The sequence below is a fragment of the Petromyzon marinus genome, chromosome 32 (genome assembly GCF_048934315.1).
Source record: "Petromyzon marinus isolate PM22_M1 ecotype Great Lakes invasive population chromosome 32, UKy_Petmar_22M1.pri1.0, whole genome shotgun sequence".
Taxonomy (NCBI): Eukaryota; Metazoa; Chordata; class Hyperoartia; order Petromyzontiformes; family Petromyzontidae; genus Petromyzon; species Petromyzon marinus.
The window spans coordinates 7,242,688-7,265,500 of NC_133698.1; the positions used below are offsets into that span (position 1 = coordinate 7,242,688).

General features: G+C 47.3%; 1 protein-coding gene across 11 annotated transcripts in view; it reads right to left on the reverse strand.

Annotated features, from left to right (window-relative positions):
* LOC116948121 (protein Aster-B-like) overlaps nucleotides 1-22,813 on the reverse strand; it is a 137,942-nt gene that overhangs the window by 20,749 nt on the left and 94,380 nt on the right. For 10 of the 11 annotated variants that reach the window (XM_032964506.2, XM_076071250.1, XM_076071254.1 and 7 more), the window contains 13 exons: nucleotides 17,572-17,592; nucleotides 16,875-16,962; nucleotides 16,498-16,601; nucleotides 15,681-15,776; nucleotides 14,823-14,903; nucleotides 13,061-13,176; nucleotides 7,571-7,679; nucleotides 6,842-7,025; nucleotides 5,909-6,058; nucleotides 4,613-4,731; nucleotides 3,318-3,460; nucleotides 1,984-2,087; nucleotides 1,278-1,472 (listed from right to left, as the gene is read on the reverse strand). In XM_032964506.2, the coding sequence (XP_032820397.1) occupies nucleotides 1,278-1,472; nucleotides 1,984-2,087; nucleotides 3,318-3,460; nucleotides 4,613-4,731; nucleotides 5,909-6,058; nucleotides 6,842-7,025; nucleotides 7,571-7,679; nucleotides 13,061-13,176; nucleotides 14,823-14,903; nucleotides 15,681-15,776; nucleotides 16,498-16,601; nucleotides 16,875-16,962; nucleotides 17,572-17,592 (1,510 nt within the window). The remainder of the gene's footprint in view (nucleotides 1-1,277; nucleotides 1,473-1,983; nucleotides 2,088-3,317; nucleotides 3,461-4,612; nucleotides 4,732-5,908; nucleotides 6,059-6,841; nucleotides 7,026-7,570; nucleotides 7,680-13,060; nucleotides 13,177-14,822; nucleotides 14,904-15,680; nucleotides 15,777-16,497; nucleotides 16,602-16,874; nucleotides 16,963-17,571; nucleotides 17,593-22,813) is intronic. The other variant, XM_076071251.1, reaches the window with a different exon arrangement.

Here is a 22,813-nt window from a genome sequence, read left to right on the forward strand (position 1 = left end):
CCAGGTCATACAGGTCAGCATTATAGACAGTACACAATGGAAGGTGAAACACGAAGCTCTCCTGCTCACATAGTAGTCGATATTCAGACCGGTGTATGGGCGTTGGCACGCAGAGAGACAGCACGCAACAGGCATCGGTTGCCATGCCCCAAATTAATGTTTCACGTTCTCATTCATGTCACTGAAACTAAAGTTTATACTACATACGTAACAATGCAAATTGATAAGCGAATTACCCTAGAGGACCCGGTTTCATCACGGATGGTTGAGACCTAGATGGAAACCCAGCTCTGAGCTCTGAGCCACTTAGCCTCCTCAACATAACAAAACGTGAATCTACATCACAGCACCTACGATCGTAAGATCCACGGCACTCAAGGCCTAAACCAGATCCTCATAGCAGGCTACACAGATGAAAGCTACTCATAGGTTGGATGCTTTAAATAGAATGATTCGAATGTAAACAAAAGTATACAAGATGATGGTGACCTCAATACATCAATACGGGCAAGAGTTCCGGATTATCTGGAGAGCTGATGTACACCAACTGCTATCCTGCAGAGGTGGGGTAGATGAACTGAATGCTGGTTGTTCAATAACTTCAGAAAATAAGGGGTCAGAACAAGAGGCAATGCCACTGAAATGGTTCAGGACATGTTTTACGAATGAATATGGAAAGGACACCACGTCTAGCAATTAGTCGTGTACAATGAAAAATTTACATAGGGAGATAATGAATGAGATGGATCGATGCAATAAAGAATGACACTGAAGGGTGCTTGTGTGACTGAAGCAACAACGCTGGTACAAGACAGACAGGGATGGAGTGAGTTAATTCGGTTCTGTCGACCCTCTTGAGGTGACGGATGGAAATGTAATAATAATGATAAGACTATTTATATTTTACCAGGTAAGGCCCACTGAGCTAAATAGCTCACTTTGACAAGTAACCTGGCCACAAATGATAGCTCAATGAAGTGGCGTATCGTGTGGAAATACATAACAGCCAATTACTCTAAGCACACGTTGATTCCAAATGTGGAGAAAAAAACGGAGGACCCGGAGAAAAACCCAAGCCATCACGGGGAGAGATAAATACCAACTACACACATACAGCAGGCGTCAGGCTCGGGATCGAACCCACGACCTCCTGTATACCAGTAGGGCCAGTTAACATCTCGCCACTGCGGGGTGCTCCCCGCTAAGCTAAACCCCCGTCCGTTTGCCGCACAGTGGATCGCGGCGGAACGAGAGAAACTTTGGCAGTGGTCGGGCACCGGTGGAGGCGCGTGGCCCCGGCACGATGCGGCGAGGGTCCACGATGTCCTCGTCCGTCGGCGTGGTGACGGGCGACGCGGCCGATGCGGCCGCCACCCCGACGCGGTGCAGCAGGCGCTTGCGCCGCCGCAGCCCCAGTGGTTTGTCCGTCTCGACGGCCAGCAGCAGCTTCTCCGCGCGGCCCACCTCCGACTCTGCCGAGAGATGATATGGGGAGGGCCCAAATCAAAAACTAAACAATTTTTATTTGACCAGTAAAGGCCCACTGAGCTATATAACTCTTTTTCAGAAGCGACCTGGCCACAAATGATAGCTCAACGAAGTGGCTTATTACGTGGAAATTTATAGCAGTGAAATACTCTAAAAGCACGTCTCTAAATGTGGATGGAAAACCCAGAGGACCCGGAGAAAAATCCACGCGACCACGGGCAGAGAGAATGCACACTCCAAATATACGGCAGGCACCAGGGTTGGGATCGAACCCACGCACTCCTCTATACGAGGCAAGGTAGTTATCATCTCGCCACTGTGGCGCCCCAAGCGTACAAGCATACTACCGTCTCTCTTGGATGCGGGTGACGCCGCGCCGACCGGATCGTGGGAATTTTGGGCTGGGGTGATGGGGCGGTGGGGCGGTGGAGTAATTGGGCTGGAGTGGTGGGGCGGTGGAGTGGTGGGGCGGTGGAGTGGTGGGGCGGGATGTACCGAGATGCCGGAAATAATCGTCGATGCCATTCCACGTGTTCCTTTCGATGAAGGTCTTCACAAGACCCCAGGGCTGCTTACGGTAGCGAATCTCTGAAGATACCCTGCAGTGAAAGATGCGCGCAATCAGCAATCGGGAGAGATGAGAACACATCGGACCATGACTAAAGCACATCATGACCCACACGTGCAAAGCAAGTCCAACGATCTTCCACCTTCTTCCACGGGCACAGCCGAGCTGTTTCGAGCCAACGCAGAGCCCTAATGGTATGGATGCTTTTCCACTGGCGATTTGCAATTCCGTGATATTTCCCTTCCTGAGGCCATTCTCGAACAATGACACGAGTGATTTTATACTACTTCGTGTAAGAGTTTCACGCTGAAATATCGTCCTTTTCGTCACCTTACAACGATGAAACGCAAATGTAATGTAATTGGGATAAAACACAAGCATATAACGAGGCAAGGGTACTTTTGCCAATGCTGCACATGTTGTGATTATTAAATAGAATAACGTTCTCCTGGCATGGTAAACTGAAGGAAAAAAAAACCTCAAATGATATGGACACGAATGATCAAATGCACAATCAATGACTTCCAGCACAATAAATGGCCACCACGGTAGAGGGGGAAACGGAGGTCAGGGAAGACCGAGAGAATGAAGACAGATCAAGGACGCGAGCGACAGAGCTCAGAGAAACACCATGGGCTGCAAAACCAACAATACCTACTTGGGGCGCTCTTCCTTCCGATATTCGGAAGTCACTGGGAGCTGTGCACTTTTAAATCAACTAGATCGAAAACGAATTTATTTTTGTTTTGTTTAGTATGTTGTCCTTCCCCCGCACCTCCGATTAGCATGGTTGGCTACGTACGGTTGGAAAGTTCAACATACATAGAGTTGAACTTAAAAAGAGACTTTCAGAGAGCCATTGCCAACAAGCCATGCACCATGCAGCTTCTGTAGGTTAGAAAGGGATGAGAGATGGCCCGAGGCGAATCTAGAAACTTCCCAAAGAGGTGGGAGAAACGGTCCCAAAATATCAAGCTTTAAAATGTGGCTGTCCACTACAACAACAAAACATTCAACGTACTGCGCCAGTGAATACAATTAAATACCAAGATTCGGTGTCTCAAGGGGGGGAGAGGTGGTGGGGGATTGCATCTCGCCCCCCCACCCTCCCGAATCGTCCACTAGAAGTGGCGAGCCTGTAACGCAAAGCGACTATCAACCTGGAGGCTTCCATCATCCGAGCTGAGCAGTTTCGGAAGACGAAGAGGAGAAGGCGGAAAAGCGACCCTCGGACCGCGACCGACGTCAGAAGGTCGCTCACCGAAGTCGGCACTTGTGTTTGGTGATGCGCAGGATGCAGTAGCGGTGGGCCGTGTGGAAGTAGTCCTGGTAGGGGATGTCGTGCGTGAAGATCTCGGCGTCGACCACGTAGCACTCGCCCTCCCGGCTGTTCTTGTACAGAGTCTGTGTGCGTACGTACGCGCGTGCGGTTAAGCGCACTGCGCTGCGAATCCGGCGACCCGAGTTTGGTTTCCGCTCACGGCCAACACAAGTGGCGATTATCTGAATCGATCCCGTGCCTCCCCGAGGTCGACTCAGCCTCAAATGAGTACCTGGTGCGGTGTGCAAACATCGCCACTGTCGGCCTTCATAGGTGCTCGCTAACAGCACTTGCCCCCAACAGTCTCTTAAGCCTATCAGGGTGATCTTTGGCTTTGTGGCCACACAAACAAAAGTGGGGACATAGAGACATTAGTGATTGATGTCAGAGGAAGACCCAAAGACTTCCCAGGTGGGGTGGTGGGGGGGGGAGGCGGTGGGGGCGGGCAAGTCGGTCTCGAAATGTCAAGCTTTTCAAATAATCCATCGGCCTATTGCCTTTCCAGACCAATATTATACAGCAAAGTGTCTAATTAAGCAAACAGACACAGAACTGAGTTTGCTTTCACAGGTTGTTCCTGTAAACTCATGGCAAATATTTCAGAAGCCGGATCAGGTGACACAGTTAATCTGACTTCCCTGGGTTCTGATCTGAAAATACAGTTCCACGTGAAACGTTGTTTCTGATTGTTCAATTTGGTTGTGACAATTGTTCAACTTACCGGTGAGCTGGAACAACAATAATAGGTTTGGTAAACGCTTGCACACGTGACAATTTATGTTGGTCAGTGGAAGTGGTGTCAAAACAACAAAATCTGAAAAAGATCGTAAACTAAACTAAACCTATAAACTATTTTTCTTTTACCAGGTAAGGCCTACTGACCTGGCCACAAATGATAGCTCAATGAAGTGGCTTATTGCGTGGAAATACATAACAGCCAAATACTCTAAACGCATGTTGATTATAAATGTGGAGTGAAAAACCGGAGGACCCGGAAAAAAATGCACACAACCACGGGGAGAGACACGCAAACTCCAAATATGCAAGCGTCCGGGTCGAGATCGAAGCCACGACTTCCTGCATAGCAGGCGAGGTGGTTAACGTCTCGCCACCGTGGTGCGCCTTTACGTGGCCAAACCCAAACATTTATTACGGAAAACAATACTGGCTGCAAAAACCTTCTACATGTGTTAAGTTGCGTAGGTTTGTTGTTGTTTTGGCCGCTGCTGCCAAACCTGTGTTTCCGTTCCGTTGGCCGACTTTGGCGCGAGCGGGTTGGACATCGCCACGCCGTAGGTGAGCACTCGCGTCATGTGACCCGTGGCCTCTTTCCTCCACGGCTGCACGCAGAAATCTGAGCACGCACAAGGGGACGTGCGTGGCGGTCAGTGCAGTCGCCATGGCGCGCGCAACTCAACGCAATGCACGACAGAAATGTGTCATTTCATTGAGGCGCCGTGTGTTGTCTTTGGTGTGGTTTGGGACTGGTTTAGTTGTTGTTCTGCTGCCTTGCCCCAAGCGTGCATATGTTGTTGGTAAAATGACAGGAATTCAAGTACAATATGTAGTTGTTATGTAATTCATTAATATTTATATATTTATTCATAGTGGCTTTCTTACCTTCTCAATTTTGCACTCCTATCATTTTTTTATATTGTTTGTTGCTGTAACTTTGCTGACCCGCGAAATACTGGGCATCTGTGAAAATGAGCCTCGTAGCTCATCAGATTCCTCACGTGTAAATAAAGATTCTGATTTTGAATCTGAACTGCAGAAATGCCACAGTATTTACACACAGCCCTGAAAGTAAGCAAATTTAATTCAAGTGGTAATCATGCATTAATTATTCACAGTATGCCGGACATCTACCATAAGCGGAAATTGCGCTCCCCTAATTTAATCCTGATTCGAGAGATTTTACCGTACAAATGAAAAAATATGAAAGGCAAATGGCTGGCTTTTTTACTGTGATATGTCCACGTTTATTATTTTTATCTGTTACACTTGTTCACCCAGGAAAGCCTCACTGAGTCTCACGACTCGTTTTTCAGGAGACGCCTGCCACGTCTTCACAGTAGGGGGCGATGATTGCTAAGCGATATTTCAATCGATTAATTTGCGGTGTAATTTTCCAAATTTGACAACATTTGGACCGCGATGCCGTGGGCACACGCAATGGCCTGCTCTTGCGAATGACGTCACGGGACCGTCAACCGTGCAAACGGAAAGGCTTAAGTACAAATAAGTTGCACCTATAAACCTGTTAAACATTTATTTGCAGTCACTCGCAAAGCCTTTTAAAAGAAACGAGCCGTTTGTTTTTCGTGTTGCACATTCCATTAACGGAGCACGTCGCGCCGAATGCACGTAATGCAGAGAGACACGCGGCGCTGGTCACGCGACTTCAAGGCACGGAGGTCACGCTCCCCTTCCGCGCTCGAGCAGGTACCGAAGGCTGACACCCATAAACCCTTGTGCACAACCAGCGCTTGGACAATCACCGGTGGGGGTCGGGGGGGGGGGGGCCTCACCCAGCAGCTTGCGAGACTCGGCAAAGTTGCGGCCAAACTCGGGGTCGTGAAAGAGCAGGTCGAAGAGCTTGTCGGCGCCCAGGTGGAAGACGGCGTTCACGACGACGCGGCCCGACAAGTCCCCCATGCCGCAGTCCACCTCGCACGGCGCTGCACGCACGCACGCACACACACACACACGCACGCACGCATTCCACGACACACGTCGACAATCACGCCGCCATGCAGGCGCACGTAAGTCAATAATAAATGAAGCGGTAACGTGCCAGGCCGCCCCTGGAGGAGAGGGCCTTGCTCATGCCGTGCGGGTCGTGGGGGTCATTTGGGCATACCCTCGTCCAGCAGTGGAACGACAAATGGACTGCACGTGTGCACATGCGCTTGTGCAAACGGTACGTTTCAATGTACGTTGTCTACGAAGGGAGTGAACAAAAGTGTACGAGACGAGACAGAAATAGCACAAGCCACATGCAAAAAATTCGTCGAAAAGTCACGCACGGCCATGGGTGTTTATAAAATGGTTTCCAAAACGTGCCCTGTCCTCGAAAGCATTTCGTTACAAATGATGACCGCTGCGTTTCAAGCTGCACAGTGGGATGACATCACATATGGCGCCCAACGTGTGTGACGTCGTGAGATGATGTCACACACGTAACGACGCCATCGCCTTGGCTGCCAAGAACAATCCTCTTCGCTAGGTTTTTTTAATCGCCAAAACTGACCAAACTGGCCAGTTTTCTTGAGGCTATATCGCTTACAGCAACAAAGCGCATTCACGCTTTCAACCTCCGTTGAATCCACTCTCCAGTCACATTGTGACCGCTCCCCGACTGTGATGAGCTTCATCAAATGGGCTGCAGGTTACAGCGCTGGGTGAGCGGTTGAGAGGCGAGAGCGCTCGCGCTCCACACGCGTGAGCAAAGACGAACTCACCGTGCTCGTCGGACGTCTCCGAGGAGTCGCTGAGCTCCGTGGGGATACCCTCGTTGGTGTTCATGTCGAGCGACGGCGGCGACGGCGTCTGGGGCATCGGCACGTCGCCGCCGCCCAAACCCCGCTCCGAATGCCCGTCGCCCGAGCCCAGGTCGTCCCCGTCCCCGTTCGCGAGGGTGTCGAACTGTAGAGGGGGTAAAGCGACACGCAGGGGAAAGGCAGGGGCAAGGTCAGAACAGCATTAAAATGGGGTCAGGATAAGATCGAAGTGGTGCAAGGTCAGGACAGGGTCGGGACGGGATCAGGACAGGGTCAGAGCAGTGAGGCAGGGCAGCAGGGCAGGGTACAGGCTATTACTACTTTTGGTATTTGCGTCATTATTAAAGTACAAGGCTATCACAATAGGTGCCATGTTTAACAGACAGTGTGCAGTGATTTTGCAGTATGGGGCGACGTTGCTGTGTTTTCTCAACTTTGTTAGGTAAATTCTCCATTGTGGCTCATGTGGACCACGACGCAGGCAGACATCGCCTGTACATGTGCACATGCGCTTGTGCCCACTGTGAAGCAGGCGGCGCGTAGTGATTACGGTTACCACCCCCGCAGCGTTAACCCAGGCGGCCGTAAGGGTTCGAACCGCTGCAACGAGCGGGAGTCACGTCGCCAGGTCGGACCATGACACCGCTCCGGGTGGCAGTTTGGGGCAAGGCACGGAGCGTGGTGACTCACGGAGTTGTACTTGTGGTAGAGCCGGGGGCTGGGGTTGGAGCGAGAGTCGTTGGTGGCTTTTGAGGAGTCGTTGAGGTCCGGGTCCTCCCCGACCAGCTCCTCCACGAAGCTGCAATGCAAGCGAGAATCACGTTAAACACGGCCAAAGCGCACATCACCGCTACACCCTGTCCAGCACTACCAACGCTACAATAAATAAAGTTCATAATACCCCCCGATATATATAGTATGTGCTTAAAATATCTGACAATGTTACCAAATCTTTCGGCTGTGTATCATACGACTGTTACGAGCGCCACCAAAATTTGAAATAATTAGGAAGGGAGATGTGCAGCCCTGAAATTGTCTTGCTCACGCCAGAAGGGCTTCTACCATAAGAGAAGGTTCTAGAGCAGTGTTCTTCACTTATTCTCAGATTGGGAGGCACTTTTGCCGATGAGACATCGGTGTGTGTGGGCCGCCACACCGGCTGCTCAGGCTGTTTTCACATGTTGTGTATTCATCTTCTTTGGTTCTTTTGGTAAAGTCACGTAGAATGAGAATAAAATAAAAAAAAGAACACAATAAAATTCTCACGACGTTTCGGCCACAACACAGAGCTTCAATTGAAGCTCTGTCGTCCCGACAGTTCTGTTCTTTCACCTGAAGAAGGCTGCTTGTGTTGTGGCCGAAACGTCGTGAGAATTTTATTGTGTTATTTTATTTTATTATTTTATTATTTTATTCTCATTCTACGTGACTTTACCGAAAGAACCAAAGAATATGAATCCTTGCAGTCACGAAAGCTTTAAATCGAAATGTTGTGTATTGTAGGGGTCCGCACTAAAGACCACCAGGGGCCAGCCAGTGGCCCACGAGCCTTGCAATGAAGAACACTGTTTTTCGAGAGCTCCTCTGCACGGCATTTGGCCTTCTCATCCAAGCTGACCAGACGTCTTGGCCAGACGTCTTGGAAGAGGTGGGAGTACCCACACACTTTACCCCACTGCATGCCACCTACCGATCGACTAACGTTGGTGAATCCATTTATGCTGCCGGGCGGACAGAGGCCAGGGGATTTAAGAAACCTGCCATCTCTTCAAACTGTCACGCAAGTTAATTAAACCGGCAACCTCTGCTAACCATTACACCCTAAAGCTTAACAAGTACAATTCTAAAAATGCAAGATGAAAAATTGCAATCACATCAATAAAAAAAATCAACACGGAAAAACATAATTTCAGTTAATAGATAAGAAGTATAATATTGTTAGTCACATTATTCTCGGAAACCCTCTTATGAATTACATTTAACATGGCCGTGCTTATACTTTAAGCAAGTTCAGCATTTATTTCGTTTACATTTTCATCACGCATTAACTCGCGGTCTGTAGTGAATTTGTATGGAGTGTAAAACTTACTGAGTTCTCGGCCTCACGAAGAACCCTACCCCAAACCTGCACCCTACGGCACCACTTCGCTCGCCCCTGCCCCCCTGACGCCCCTACACGCGGAGTCGCCCTAACGATAGTGGCACAGCATGCGGTGGCTGGCAGGGGCGTCCGACGGCACGGAGCGACCGACCGGCGTCCAACAGTGAACTCAGGCGGAGCCTGCAAAGGGGCCTGGCGGGAACGGGGATGGAGTACCTGCACAGTCTCCTGTGAAACACACGAAGGAAAACTTTCAAAACGCTGCCCCCTTTTTTCCACGACGTGACAGAGCTGATTCGCCCCCCTTCCCCCCCCCCCCCCCCCCCCAAAATCGAGAGTGGCAAAAAGGTCAGGGGGAGGAGGCGGGGGAATGGGTGGGAGTTGTGAGCGGAAGCCAGCCAGAGAGGAGGATTTGAGTAGGTGAATGCTCAGATAATGCCACCGATGGGTTTCCAGGGCAGCGTGCGCGAGCCGTTTTCCAGTGACGCAGGGAAAGAGACGGGGGAGGGGGGGGTGTGAACCTGGCCGTAAAGCCTGCAACCACGTAGCGGGCGTCGCCGCATCGGCTAAATACAAAAGGCGAAGGCAACAACAGGCCGCTTCTCCGTTGTCTACCAATCGGCAGATGTGCTTCATTCAATTTGCAGGTGAATGGAAAAAATGATTAGCGGAGCTGATAGCGTGTCCACACGGGCAGATTTGAAGGGTCTCGACGGATTCTACAGCACCAGCAAATCACCCACAAGTAGGGATCGCATGAAGGCCTTACATTTTAGACTAATTAGGCTATTCAAATTAAAAACGTGGACCGACTAATCACGTATCAAATGTAAGTGGGACGAATAAACACCAACCACAAAAGTAGGTGTTGCTCATTATCTGCGCTCTTATTGATAAGTGTAAGACTTCTTACAGAGTCAAAGGCCACAGGCTAAGCATGCACGGTTGTACGAGTCTGCGTGCACTTGAATCGAGGCTGACTGCACAACCAATCGCTCATCAAGATTCTTAAGTGATTTAGATTAATCGAGTATTCAGGTAAATGTATGGGCTCTGGAAACATCAATCATTGCAGAGTCCCAATCATCACTGAAACATCGGATTTGATTATAATAATACTCTGAGAGAGGGCTGTAGCTACCGCCATGACATCATAACATAGTGAAGATCTATAAATGAATCATCTCTGCATTGTGCTGGAGGGATTGGGAGGTGACTAACCTGGATTGTTCTTTCCCTGCGTCACTGTGACCGCCTCGCATTGGTGTTAGCATGGGCATAGAGCCCAGACATGACCGACGACTCCAAGCAATCAAGCGCTCTAAGCAGAGCACGGCTTTTCCACGTCGGCCAATCAAAATCGTATTCGTGAACAAAAACAACACGTGTACTTTATTTCACGGAAGAAGGCCTTGAGCACAATGTGAATGAACAGTACGCAAATTAATTAATTTACTTTTGCCTGGAAAACCTCGCAGACACATTGTGCTCTGGGTCAGGTCTCCATTGCTTGCAAAAGTCACTGCGTCTCAACGAGTTCCCGCCTGCTTATAATGCAGCGATTTCATTCAATTATTTGTACACATACACTGCAAGAGGGAAGTCCATGGCACGACTTGTTAAAGGCGGGTGTGCATAATTTAAAATTAGTAAAAAATATTTTTAAAAAGACGTCGAATTACAGGGAAAGGCAAATTAAACCTTGTCTAGCGATTGCTGTTACAGAAAAAAAAAGTCCACTTCCATTCTGCACGATGTTTCGGGAGGACAAAATAAATGTCAACAATATTGGATGTTTAAACCAAACTCACGAATGGAAATGTCAATGGCCATTCCAGGAAATAAAGTACATAAAACAGATACGTGCACTAATTTCACCAGCTGACTGGCAAACCACAAATAGGGCCTCTAAACTGAGTTTGAACCCTGATATTTGGAGTTCTGCATTGGTGGAAGGCAGGTGCTACGGTCAGCATTATTGCTGAATGTTGACTTTAACAAAGCAAAACACAACGATAATATCCCATCCGCATGTGCATTGCTTTCACTCGGTTCCCTAGGGTGGGATTGGCCCATTCAAATAATGACGGCTTTTGGGAAGTTTGCCCCCCCCCCCACCCCTCCCCCAATACTTAATGAGAGGCTTGTATAGATGCATCTCACTCGTGCCTGCCAAATGTGTTTGGTGTTTGCGGGATGAGTGGCGCGTGTGCGGGGAAGGAGGGAGGCTTGTCGTCTGGTCTGGGCAAACTGAACACAATGCACCTGGGACTTGTCCCAAAGTGTTGAGCCGCGCATGCGACAGACCGGCCGATTTTTCACGAATATGTCGCCTAGGCAACTTCGTGGGCCTACGTCAAAGGAGATACGGGCAGCCGTTGGAGAAAGCACGCTCCGTTGGCGAGCATAAATAAACATCTCTCATTCACGATGGGACGGTCTTTTCCGGGTTATACGAGGGCTGCGCTAAGACTCTTCAAATCGACCGTGCACCCATGTCAGTGCATTCGTGCGAGCTGTACAAAAGTCGTGTTTCAACGTTGCCCCCCCGCCCCCTCTCCATTGTAAACGGTCATTGGCTTTGAGTTGTGGTTCAAAGAAGGGCTTGCCTGGAGGAAAAGCAGATGACATGGGTAGCCAGGGAAGGTGTTGCTTGAATCTAGGTGTAATTATTTACTGAAGATGAACCAATTTTTACTCTTTTGGAGATTTTTACTGAGATAAAATTCCCACTGCCCGATAGAAATTGACTGCACCGCCAGCATCCTTGTGGCAGTGCCAGCAAGTGAGGCTCAGCGTTTTGCATGGGATTTAGTGAAGCACTTATTTTAGTGCAGCAATCTTCTTTCAGCTCTCAACGCAAGGCACTTTCAATGTTCGTGAGCTTAAACCAAAATCGGTGCTTCCTCAAGTCCAGTCCTCAGTAAGACAACTCAAAGTCGGCACTCGCCATCAGTTACCAAGAGACATGTATAATACAGATTATTTAATAATAATTGAGAGAATGTTAAAAACTGGAGTGAAGGCACCGGACTGGAATTTTTACGAATCATTGACACAATTGGAAACCACAAAGAATATCAGCCAATTCGGACCCACCATGGATATTGCACAGGGCGCCTTTGCAGGTCAATACCAACTCTCAAGGCCAAATATTAAGGAGACCAGACAGTGCGAAGCTGGAACCTTTAGCTAATTATGAGTGTGCAGGCCTATGTACAGCCATGGGTGTGCATGCTGTGCGATAAGGGAGATTCACACCCCAAGTTAACAATGAAGCCCATCCATTCTTGTTCCCGAATACTGTCCAACCCAAAAAAAGTTCACAGATGTTCAGAGCAACAACAAACAAAAAAACTCCTTCGTGAAATCCCCAATATGGAATAAGGGAGGACTTTGGGAACGGCATAGTTTGAATGTCAAGTTAGGCTGCTTCTAAACATGTATGGCTTCTAGGCATGTGACAATTCTTCCGATTCAAAACGACTACTTTACGCTCAAGATATGAGCATAAGAATTATGCACGTGGGAACTTACGTTCACAATTCACACACATTTTCTGTTAATTTTATTCGCGACATTTAGGCAAGCGTAGCAAACAAAACTGTACTGAGGAAACCAAAAGAACAGATTAATTTCTTAGTTTCAAATCAGAGACGACAAAGGCGAGGCTCGAAGAAGAATCGATTCCTGTAATGTTGTCGGTTTATGCTCTGGTGTGCTGTACTAATAACGAATTGGCATGTTGTATTAACGTGACAAACCTTACTAATTGGCTGTGTTGGGTGGTGGTGAGTTTAACGACACATTGATATTTACGCAATCTAACCCAAAGAAACCTCTATTATTGATAATATCTGGTCGCAAAAAGCCTCCTATGTGTTCAATCGATTCTTGACTCGAATCAGGACGATTAAATCGGGCCACCGATGCGCGGTTGGGGCAGATGGCTGGGGGATGCAGCAAGGAAAGTGGAAAGGCCGGGAGAAAAGGAGCATGCGCAAGAAAGGTGGAGGCAGGCGGGACCGGGAAGGGGGGGGGGGGAGAATGGCGGGCAACAAGGCGAGGGGGCCACTCACCCCATGGTGGCGATGTCATCATCCGGAGGGACGTAGTCCTCGTCCTCGCTCGTTAGGCCCAGCTCGTTGCCGTAGCACTGGTGCACAAACTGCCACAGCTCCTTCGGGCAGAGCGGCTGTGACGCCAAGTCACAGGAAATGGATCGGTCACGTTATTCTCGAAAACCTTCTTGAGGAGCATAAAACCATCAAGCGAACTCCGGTCATCCTCGCAGCGGCTTTTGGCTAGCCATCGGACAAAGACGTCACTGCATCGCGTGTGTTCAGATGCGCTTCTGCAGCCATCTGGAACGCTCTTTTTTTTATATCAGGAAGCCACTGGAGCTATGCACTCTGAAATCTAAATTGAAAATGAATTTCTATAAAACAGTTTTTTGCCTTCTTTAGTTCTTTCGGTTAAGTCACGTAGAATGAGAATAAAATAATCAAATAAAATAAGACAATAAAATTCTCACGACGTTTCGGCCACAACACAAGTAGCCCTCTTCAGGTGAAGTAACAAAACTGTCGGGACGACAGAGCTCTGTCGTCCCAACAGTTTTTTGTCTGAAGAGGGCTACTTGTGTTGTGGCCGAAACGTCGTGAGAATTTTATTGTCTTATTTATTTTATTATTTTATTCTCATTCTACGTGACTTTACCGAAAGAACCAAAAAAGATGAATTCTTTCAGTCTGTGAAAGCTTTAAATCGACAGTTTTTTGTGTTTAGTTTCTTGTCCTTCCCCTGCACCTCCCATCAGCACTGTTGGCTATGTATGGTGCGAAAGAAGTTCAACATACATACATTATTAATTCCATTTAACATGGCCGTGCTTACATTTTAAGCAGGTTTAGCATTTATTTAGTTTACATTGCATTCACGCATTCACTCGCAGTGTGCAATTAATTTTTAGGGAGTGTAAAACTTACTGAGTCTCGGCCTCACGAAGAACCATGGCCTGACACTAATCCGCTAAGCCCCTTGTCCTAACAGTGCAACAAACCGACCACTTAACTCATGCCAGACTAATCACAAACACCAACACTAAACCTTCTGACCCCAACACTAATCCTCAGTGTTCACCCATGACACTGACCCATGAGACTTATTTTGCAAAAGTCAAAATGTAAGTTATTTCCTGCTCAAACAAGCTTTGAACCAGTGCTCATCCTGTTCACAGCCCTGATCCAGTGGCGGAAATTGTACATTCCTATGGCAGGGAGAAATCTGTCCACAGAACAACTACCTGACTTCCCCACAAAGCAACACTCAATCAATCAACCTCGGAGGTATGATGGGCTTAGTCAACCCTCAATAATAATTTTCACTCTATAACTTTAATTTTTACAACTTAACATTCACCACTTTGGAATAACGTGTCACGCTTGAAGTCGTTACATTAGCTATGAGCACGAAGCCCCACATTTGGATCAATAATGAACAAAGACACCAGCTAGAAGCACCTCTCTAACCCTGCAATTTTACCTCTTCCAAGCTGCCCCCTACACCAGGCCCAAAGCTTGATTTGGAGCTTTCGTGACTGCAGGAATCCATACTCTTTGGTTCTTTCGATAAAGTCACGTAGTTAGAAATAAAGTAAAATAAATCACGACGTTTCAATCGCAACACAAGCGGTCGTCATCAGGCCTGATGATGACCGCTTGTGTTGCGATCTATTTTATTTTATTTCTAACTACGTGACTTTACCGAAATAACCAAAGAGTACAGGCCCAAAGCCTTCGATAGTTCGGGTTGCCCGAAGAGAGTAGGAAGGGGGGGTACCTTGTCCAGCAGAGCGTTCTGCCACAGTCGAAACATCATCATGAAAGTGCGGTCCCGTGCACCCAGTGATGTGAAAAAATGCTGCGTGAAAAGAATGCGCACATGCAAAGCAGTCACTCGACCGTCCATTAAATAGACATCACTTCCCTATTCTGTATCAACCAAAAATAAATAACACCTTCTTCCCATAAGCGTCTCGTCATCATAATAAAATTTAATCTTTTTTGTATTCAACACACCGGCCGCACGGCTTTCTCGGAGTGTTTCTGGGAGTGAATCGGTCCTAGTTTGATACAAAGCTATAAACTGTAATAACATAATCATTTTTTATGTTATGTACTTATCTTAGAATGGCTCACATCTTTTATTACGAATGCAGAGTGGTCCTGCACTAGGATAATAATTTCAACTTGTAATGCTCACAGTATTCACTCACTCTGGATCAGAGAGAGAACAACTCAAGAGGAGGTTTTGGAAACCACCTTTCAATTCCCGTGCTTTGACCAAAAACAACGATCCACACAAAGCCACGTGATAGCCCCACTGAAGTTAGCATATCCCCATGCACATGGAAAAAATTACGGACAAAATAACATCTGAGATTACCCTGTTCTAATGGCATAATTTGATCGTGACCAGAACAGAAACTCTTCAGGGTGAGATATCTAACAGCTAAAGAAGTAGAGTGGATGGCGAAGGGCATGCCCAAGTACGGTCAAAGATTCCCCACAATCGACACGGTGTGGTGAGGCCTTAATCCAGCAGTGGATTGGCAAAGGGGCTGCCAATTATTCTAGCTTGTAAGCAAGTTGCGAGCTTGTCATACCAACCTGTAAGCAAGTTGCAAGCTTGTCATACCTTGTCATTCTCGGTGCATATCTGGATGGCGTTGGGTATTAGCCTTGCTGTTTTCTCTTTAGTCATGGCTGTGATTTCCTTCAGGCGTATCGTCAGCTGTGCGCACAAACAACACACGGCGCGAACCATGCTTAGATGGAGGTCAGCATCACCATCGTCATCATCACGACCACGTCGGCTCACAACTCCGAGGGGCCGACGCGTCGTACACAATCCGGCTCCATCTCACGCGGTCAAAAGCCTCGCTCTCACGGCGGCCAACTGACTGCGTCTTCTGCCTCCGTCTTCGTAAATCATCCGCTTCGTCGAGCGGCGCTTCTCGAATCCAGTGCTCATGACAACCTCCCCCCCCCCACGGTAGGGCTCTGCTCTGCGATGACCAACCATCAGGCGTGTGCCGTGGCTTAATTTGCATATGAAAATAAATGATCGGTAATCAAGGGAAGGCAGACTGTGCAGGGTCGCGAAGACTTGAGTTGAGTAGCACCGCTGTAGACCACGGCTTCTTGCACTCTCACTCAAAAGTATTCAAGCTTCCTTTTGTCAAATGCCGATAAGAAATTCCGGTCTCCACCAATCTCCACCCGCGTCCAGGCTATTGGCATTCCGTTCAGCAAACACCGTAGTCGTTCGCTATAGCACCGCAAGCTGAAAAAACGATCAATCCTTTTACGGTCACGTACAAGCCTGCACCTGCCCAATTCACGCAACCAGAGCTAAAGGGCGCACGTCGTGACACGTTGGCGTTCAACACAGCCAACGGCGAGCGGAGCACCCGGCTCAAGAGCGCAAATAGTGCGGCACGTGCACAACTCACCAGTGTCTCCCAGCGGAAGATGTTGCTGTAAAAGCAGATCCAGTTCTCAGAGAGGTAGAGGCGGCCTTGTAACAGGATGTCCCTCTGCAGTGCACAGGAGTAGTCTGTGCAAAGAAACACAAAGGTCTTCCTGCTCAGCGGTAACGATCGGCGTGGAAAGTGCTGCTATCGAGCACCGGTTTTAAGTAGAGACCGGCACAGGGAAGCTTGGCGTGGCCAGCAGCACACCCCGGCAGCCACCTCCGTGCGGCCTCTGGCTGAAGCTGCAATTTACTTTCAGTAAAAGAGAGCTTGAAGTTCAAGTTGCATGCCGACCGACGGAGATGGCTCGCCGAGAGAGCACGGCACCGGGCGGCGTCCGCTGCTGTAAAACGCACCTACGATGAGACGCTCGGACTCGGGCAGCTGCTTGAAGAGTTTTCTGAAATCCTCGTTCCGCTGCTTGTACGTTGGACTTAACACCTGCTTTTGCACCGACCAAGAAAGCGATCGCAGTAAATATTGCAGAATGGACAGAAATCAAACAAATCGATCATCGTCAGCGCTCTTTAAAAGCCAGCTGAGCACACGCCGAGATTCATTATTGCTTTTCTGAGAGCTCCTCCAAAACATCGCAGTTATGATCTCTCTTTAACCAGCTGAGCATGCACCAAGACTCATAATCGTTTTTTTCTGAGAAATACTTCAAGCGCCGCAGTTATATAGCGAGAGACATATTTTTATTTTAGTGAAATAACGATAGAAGGCAATCAGGCTGATTTATGTCATTAGAGAAGTCTCTGAAGGGCGATTAACCTGCCAGCTAACCTCAGCTCGTTCACTTCTCATAAAATGCGCACCACAAGCTGGTAACGTTGTTTATAATGTGTGTAAAATGCGGCCGACCTCGCAATCACTCGGGCTGTTGCATTTAATGAAAATGTTAAATTGGACAATTCTTTGTTCGGAGGCAAGGTAATTGAAAATTGTTGGTCACGATACAAAGAGTGGCATCGTTTACATTAGATGAATACTGTATACGACGAAAAGAGACCAATTATAGTATTGTGCATTGAAAAAAGAATAGTTACTTACATTGTACCAGCTCTGACTTTTCTGTAGAGGGGGAGGGATAATCGCATACACGTGAACGATAATCGGAGCTCGAATCCAGGATATAAGCAAAGCACTGACAACCGCCACTAACGAGCACTAAACCAGCTTCACAACCCATTACTTGTATTCACAAAGAGGCCATTGTCACTAGGAGACCCAGACAGAGGACATACACCATCAATAAATCCCATTTTAAGTGGGATATGTGCAGCATCATTGATTTTTTTTTATATTGAATAATAACGTAGGCTGTGCAGATGAAACTCGGCTGTACATTTCCAAGATATATGTGTAATGATGACAAATGTGAATGGTATTTAGGAGGGAAAAGATTGGTAAGCAGCTTTTAGTAACTAGTAAATTGAATCCCTATGTTTTTGTTTAAATATGAAAGCGACATTTTTTTCTTCTTCAATAAACTGCAAAAAAATGTGGAAAAATTGATATTGATGTGAACCCAGTGATGTCACTACATGGAAAATTCAATCAGTCGTGCAAATTAAACTAAATTCCACCCTGCACGGAAATAAAGATATGCCCTTGTACACGACATTGCACTCACAACGTGTGTTTTAATACACCACAGATTTTATTGTGCTGTACTTTACAGGAAATAACAAAAAAACACCTAAAAAGCCAACCAAAGGTCAGAAATCGAAAAACATTTTGAATGTGACCTTGTTCTACAACTTCTCATGACACCCCCTTAGGTGCCCTAGCTCCTCAGCAGAGCCAGCAGATCAGAGAAGAGAACTTGTGGAGTGTGCCACTTCTCAAAGGGGGTGTGAGATGTGTTTTTTAATTGATGTCCCATCTACGATCGACAAGCCCCATGGCTCGCTGGCGAGCATCAGAATATTTTCAGAATCAGAATATTTACTTATACTGGGAGAATCCGATGAGCGATAAAGCTCTTTTTCACAGAAGCCGACGGCAGAACCGTCTACTGGATCCGAGTTTAGTTCTCCCCTGGGAGAACTATGCAGCAGCATTAGGCGACACGGTGGATTACCTGCAGAGTGTGTAACTTGACACCCTTGCAGATGAGATGGTCCACCTCAAGGCTTCACCCAGGAACACTATTGCAATTAATTAGTTTAACACGTAGGCTTTCGCAACCAATATCATTCATAATACAGGGTATCTTGGGTTTGGTCGCGTAAATATAATTTCTCCACAAATGTGGCCGTTGCCTGATGATCCTAGTTGTAAAACCTACTGGCGAAACGTCAATACTCATTGGAAATGTTGTGGATTTACTCTCCCAACACACCGGTGTGTTGTACTAGTAACGAACTGGCATGTTCGTTTACGTGACAAACCTCACTAATTGGCTGTGTCGGGCGGTGGTGGGTTTAACGACACATTTATATTTATGGCATCTAACCCAAAAACCTGTATTATGGATGCAATTCATTAATTAAACAGACCTTCCATCACAGATCGCCAAGTCATATATCGCATTATGACAAAATTAATTACGGACTCAATGAGCAATATTTACATTTGGTATCATAATTAAGATAAGGTTGATTCATACTCTTTGGGTCTTTCGGTAAAGTCACGTAGGGAGAAAAATAAAAGAAAACAAAAAATAATATATCACGACGTTTCGATCACAACACAAGCGGTCGTCCTCTGGCGGAAAAAATAATCCAGCAGTGGAACTGCTGAACCAGCGAGAGAGCTGTTACAACAAGGGGGTTATATACGTGGCGATGGGCAAGCAAGCGGGGTCTTAGCTTGAAAGGAATTCCATCCCCGGACGCAAGCACGTCAGTTGTGTTTTGAGGGGAGATTAGGGAGAGAGAGATTAGGGAGAGATAGATTAGGGAGAGAGATTAGCATGAAATGAGCTTCCGTCGCCGCATAAGAGTATCGTCGCCGCATAAGAGTATTGTCGCCGCATAAGAGCACAACAGCAGTGTTAATGGGAGATTAGCACTATGTTGATGGGAGAGATTAGGTAGGGAGATAAGGGGCATTATCAAGTTAATGTCATGTCTATGTGTAACACAAGCTGCGGCGCTGCCAACTGCGCTGTGAGAGGCAAGCGCATCAACGCAAGAGAACCATCGCAACGGTGGTCGCGCCAGTGAGACACACAGCCCATCACACAGCCAAAACCATCGGTACATCGAGGCTAAGGGAGGAGAGGTGGCCATGTTAGTGAGACCCCAGCCCGTTAATGCAGAGGCACCTAACAGGGCAATGCAACTCAGAGAGTCGGAGATAACAGCCAAACGGCAGGGAAGAATGGAAGCACCACAGGAAGTTACGACTTTGCTTGGTTAATAACGTCCTTCCAATGATTTCTCAGCTTATACCCATCTTCTCGGTTGAAATTGTCTCTGTGTTTATATATCTGGATAGCTTCATGGACACATCTTTGATGGTAGCCCGAAGGTTTGTAGAGTACCTTGGTCTCGGAAAAAACAATATCGTGTGAGCCCACTGCGTTATAACAATGATCAGCCACTGCAGAGGTATTGGATTTGCCATGTTTCAAATCTGGCTTATGTTCGCGAACACGGTCCGAGACATGTAGTTTCGTTTCCCCAATGTAACTGCTGCCGCAGACACAACTTAGTTTGTAGACACCAGGGTATTGCATGTCAGGAATGACATCCTTCACAGATGGGATAAAATCACGGATTTTGTGTACTGTATTGAATCGGACCTGGATCTTGTGTTTAAGATTTTGGAAATCTTTTTGGTAACACCTGCTATGTATGGCAAGGTGATGGTTTTGATTGGGTCCTCAGATGGTTGTCTCCCCATGGTTGGGGATACAGCTTTGCGGATTGTGTGGTCCGAGTATCCATTCATCTTGAGGGCTTGGCGTACGTGTCAGTTCACTGGCTAGGTGGCGCTGGTCGGAGATGCAGCGGGCCCTATGGTGTAGTGTTTTGATGAGAGAGTTCTTCTGGGCCGGATGGTGGTGGGAGTCAGGCTTTAGATAGGAATCCGTGTGGGTGGCTTTCCTGTAGACGGAATGTCCCAACGAGCCATCAGGCCTCTTCTTGATCGAAACATCCAGGAATGGTAGCTTGCCATCATTTTCCACTTCCATGGTGAATTTGATGGATGGGTGTATGGAATTAATGTGGTTGAAAAACTGGTTCAGTGTTGGCTGGCCATGTGACCAGATGACGAAAGTGCCATCTACGTATCTCTTCCAGAGGGAAGGACGTAGGGTGGATGTTAGAATGGCATCTGTTTCAAATTTCTCCATGAAAACATTCGCTACCTCTGGGGATAAGGGAGAACCCATAGGGGTACCTTCATTTTGTTTGTAGAATGTACCATTCCAGACAAAGAAAGTGTTGGTAAGGCAGTGCCTCACCAAAGTTGGTACATCAGGATTCAGTCCCTGTTGGACCTAGTCTTCAATGATTGCTATGGTGTCAGGTACAGGTGCCTTGATGAACAGAGAGACTACATCAAAGCTGACAAGAAAATCATCTGGAGACAGTGAAATGTCCTTGATTAGAGAGACCAAGTGAGCTGAATTAAGTACTGCTGAGGTGATTTTGCCCGTGAATGGAAGCAGGGTCTCAGACAGAAATCGGGCCAGTTTGTAGGTAGGTGAGTTGATGGTAGAAACGATAGGACGGAGTGGAGTACCTTCTTTATGGATTTTTGGAAGACCACAAAATCTGGGTGGTCTAGCAGCCCAAGGTTTTAGAGAGAGCTGCTTGGTCGGTTCGATTAGAGAAGTCGAATTAGTGATGATATTGTTGTTTTTTGTAGCCAGACGGTTGGTAGGATCTTTGTTGATATTAGTATAACTGCCATCATTAAGAAGGTCCTGGATTTTGTTGTTGTATGTGGTTTTATCCATGATGACCGTGGCATTGCCCTTATCGGCTGAAAGAATGACAATGTCATCTCTCTTTTTCAATTGAGCGAGTTGAGAGCGCTCATTCCTGCTGATGTTACTAATGGGTTTCTTAGCGTTTTAGAAGATGACGGCGATTTCAGATCTTGCCACGTCTGCTGGGATGTGACCTAAACCTCTATGCTTCCTGCCTCGGATAACCTCCACTGACCTGTGGGGTTAAAGTATGGTCAGAAATCACCATGTCTGCATGGCGTGGGGAGTCCTTTATCCAGCAGTGGAATTAAGAGAGGGATGTTCGTGTACACTACAATATCATTAATCAAGGGATTACATTGTAACTTACTTATTCAACATTACTCAATCTCTTGGAAATAGCAAAATATCCCAGGAGTCGGATGCTATAAGAGCGCTCTGTGCCAGTAACGCCGAAACCCTGGGTTCGCATAGGGGCAGCCAATTATATTCATTATTAGACCGGGTTGTTCAGCGGAACGAGTTGATGGTCACAAAATAAATGCACCGAAGAGCTGCAACACCAAATTTTCTTTCACTTAATTCAGCGAATGCCATCCCTGAGCATTTGAATGTTTAGTGAGTTATTGCCACGCAAGCAATGCTCTGTGCAGGGCATGGACCCGTGTGTCCCAAGGTTGAGTAAAGAGCACACCGAAGGAACTTTGGAAGCAGCTCTGTGCTTTCATCTTCCAGGGCTGTCCAATGACCGCAAGGCCACCCCCCCTGTAAGAGTCTTCATCTCATGACGTGAGAGTAATGGCCCTGTAAAGTGAACTTGTTTGAGTTCTGTGCAGCTGCCACGTCTGACAGGAGGACCACTGGAAGCGTTATTTAGAAAAGGGCTACAATTTGAATGCGGCAGGAAACTGCTGTAGTCAGCGACGAAGAGCACCGTGCGATTGATGACGCACTCAAGTAAGCATATCAACGCAATTGATGTTCTTTTTTCACCAGCAGCAGTGCTTAGAATAAAAAATGCCGTGTCACAGAAAAAAAGAGAGCATACATGCCTGAGCTTATTGTATTCACGTCAGTTTCTAAATGAACCAGATGCACCGAATGGATTCATCATACGCCACAATACCGTGCGGCCTTGCTCGTTCTTTGCATGAGCGTAATATTTTCCGAGTATATTAATGTGAAAATGAATGCCAAGTGGATGGTAGCAACCGCATCTTGAAAACATGGCTCCATTTTTATATATATAAAAAAAGAGGTGCTTAGCCCATTGTCTTCTTCGATTTGTCTTTACTTGGGAAGCATGCAGAGATGGCAAATGCCCAGCCAGAGTACCGTACACGTGAACCTCCGCTCGCAGGAACAAAAACGAAGCCACGTTGGCAACTCGACCACGAGCCGCAC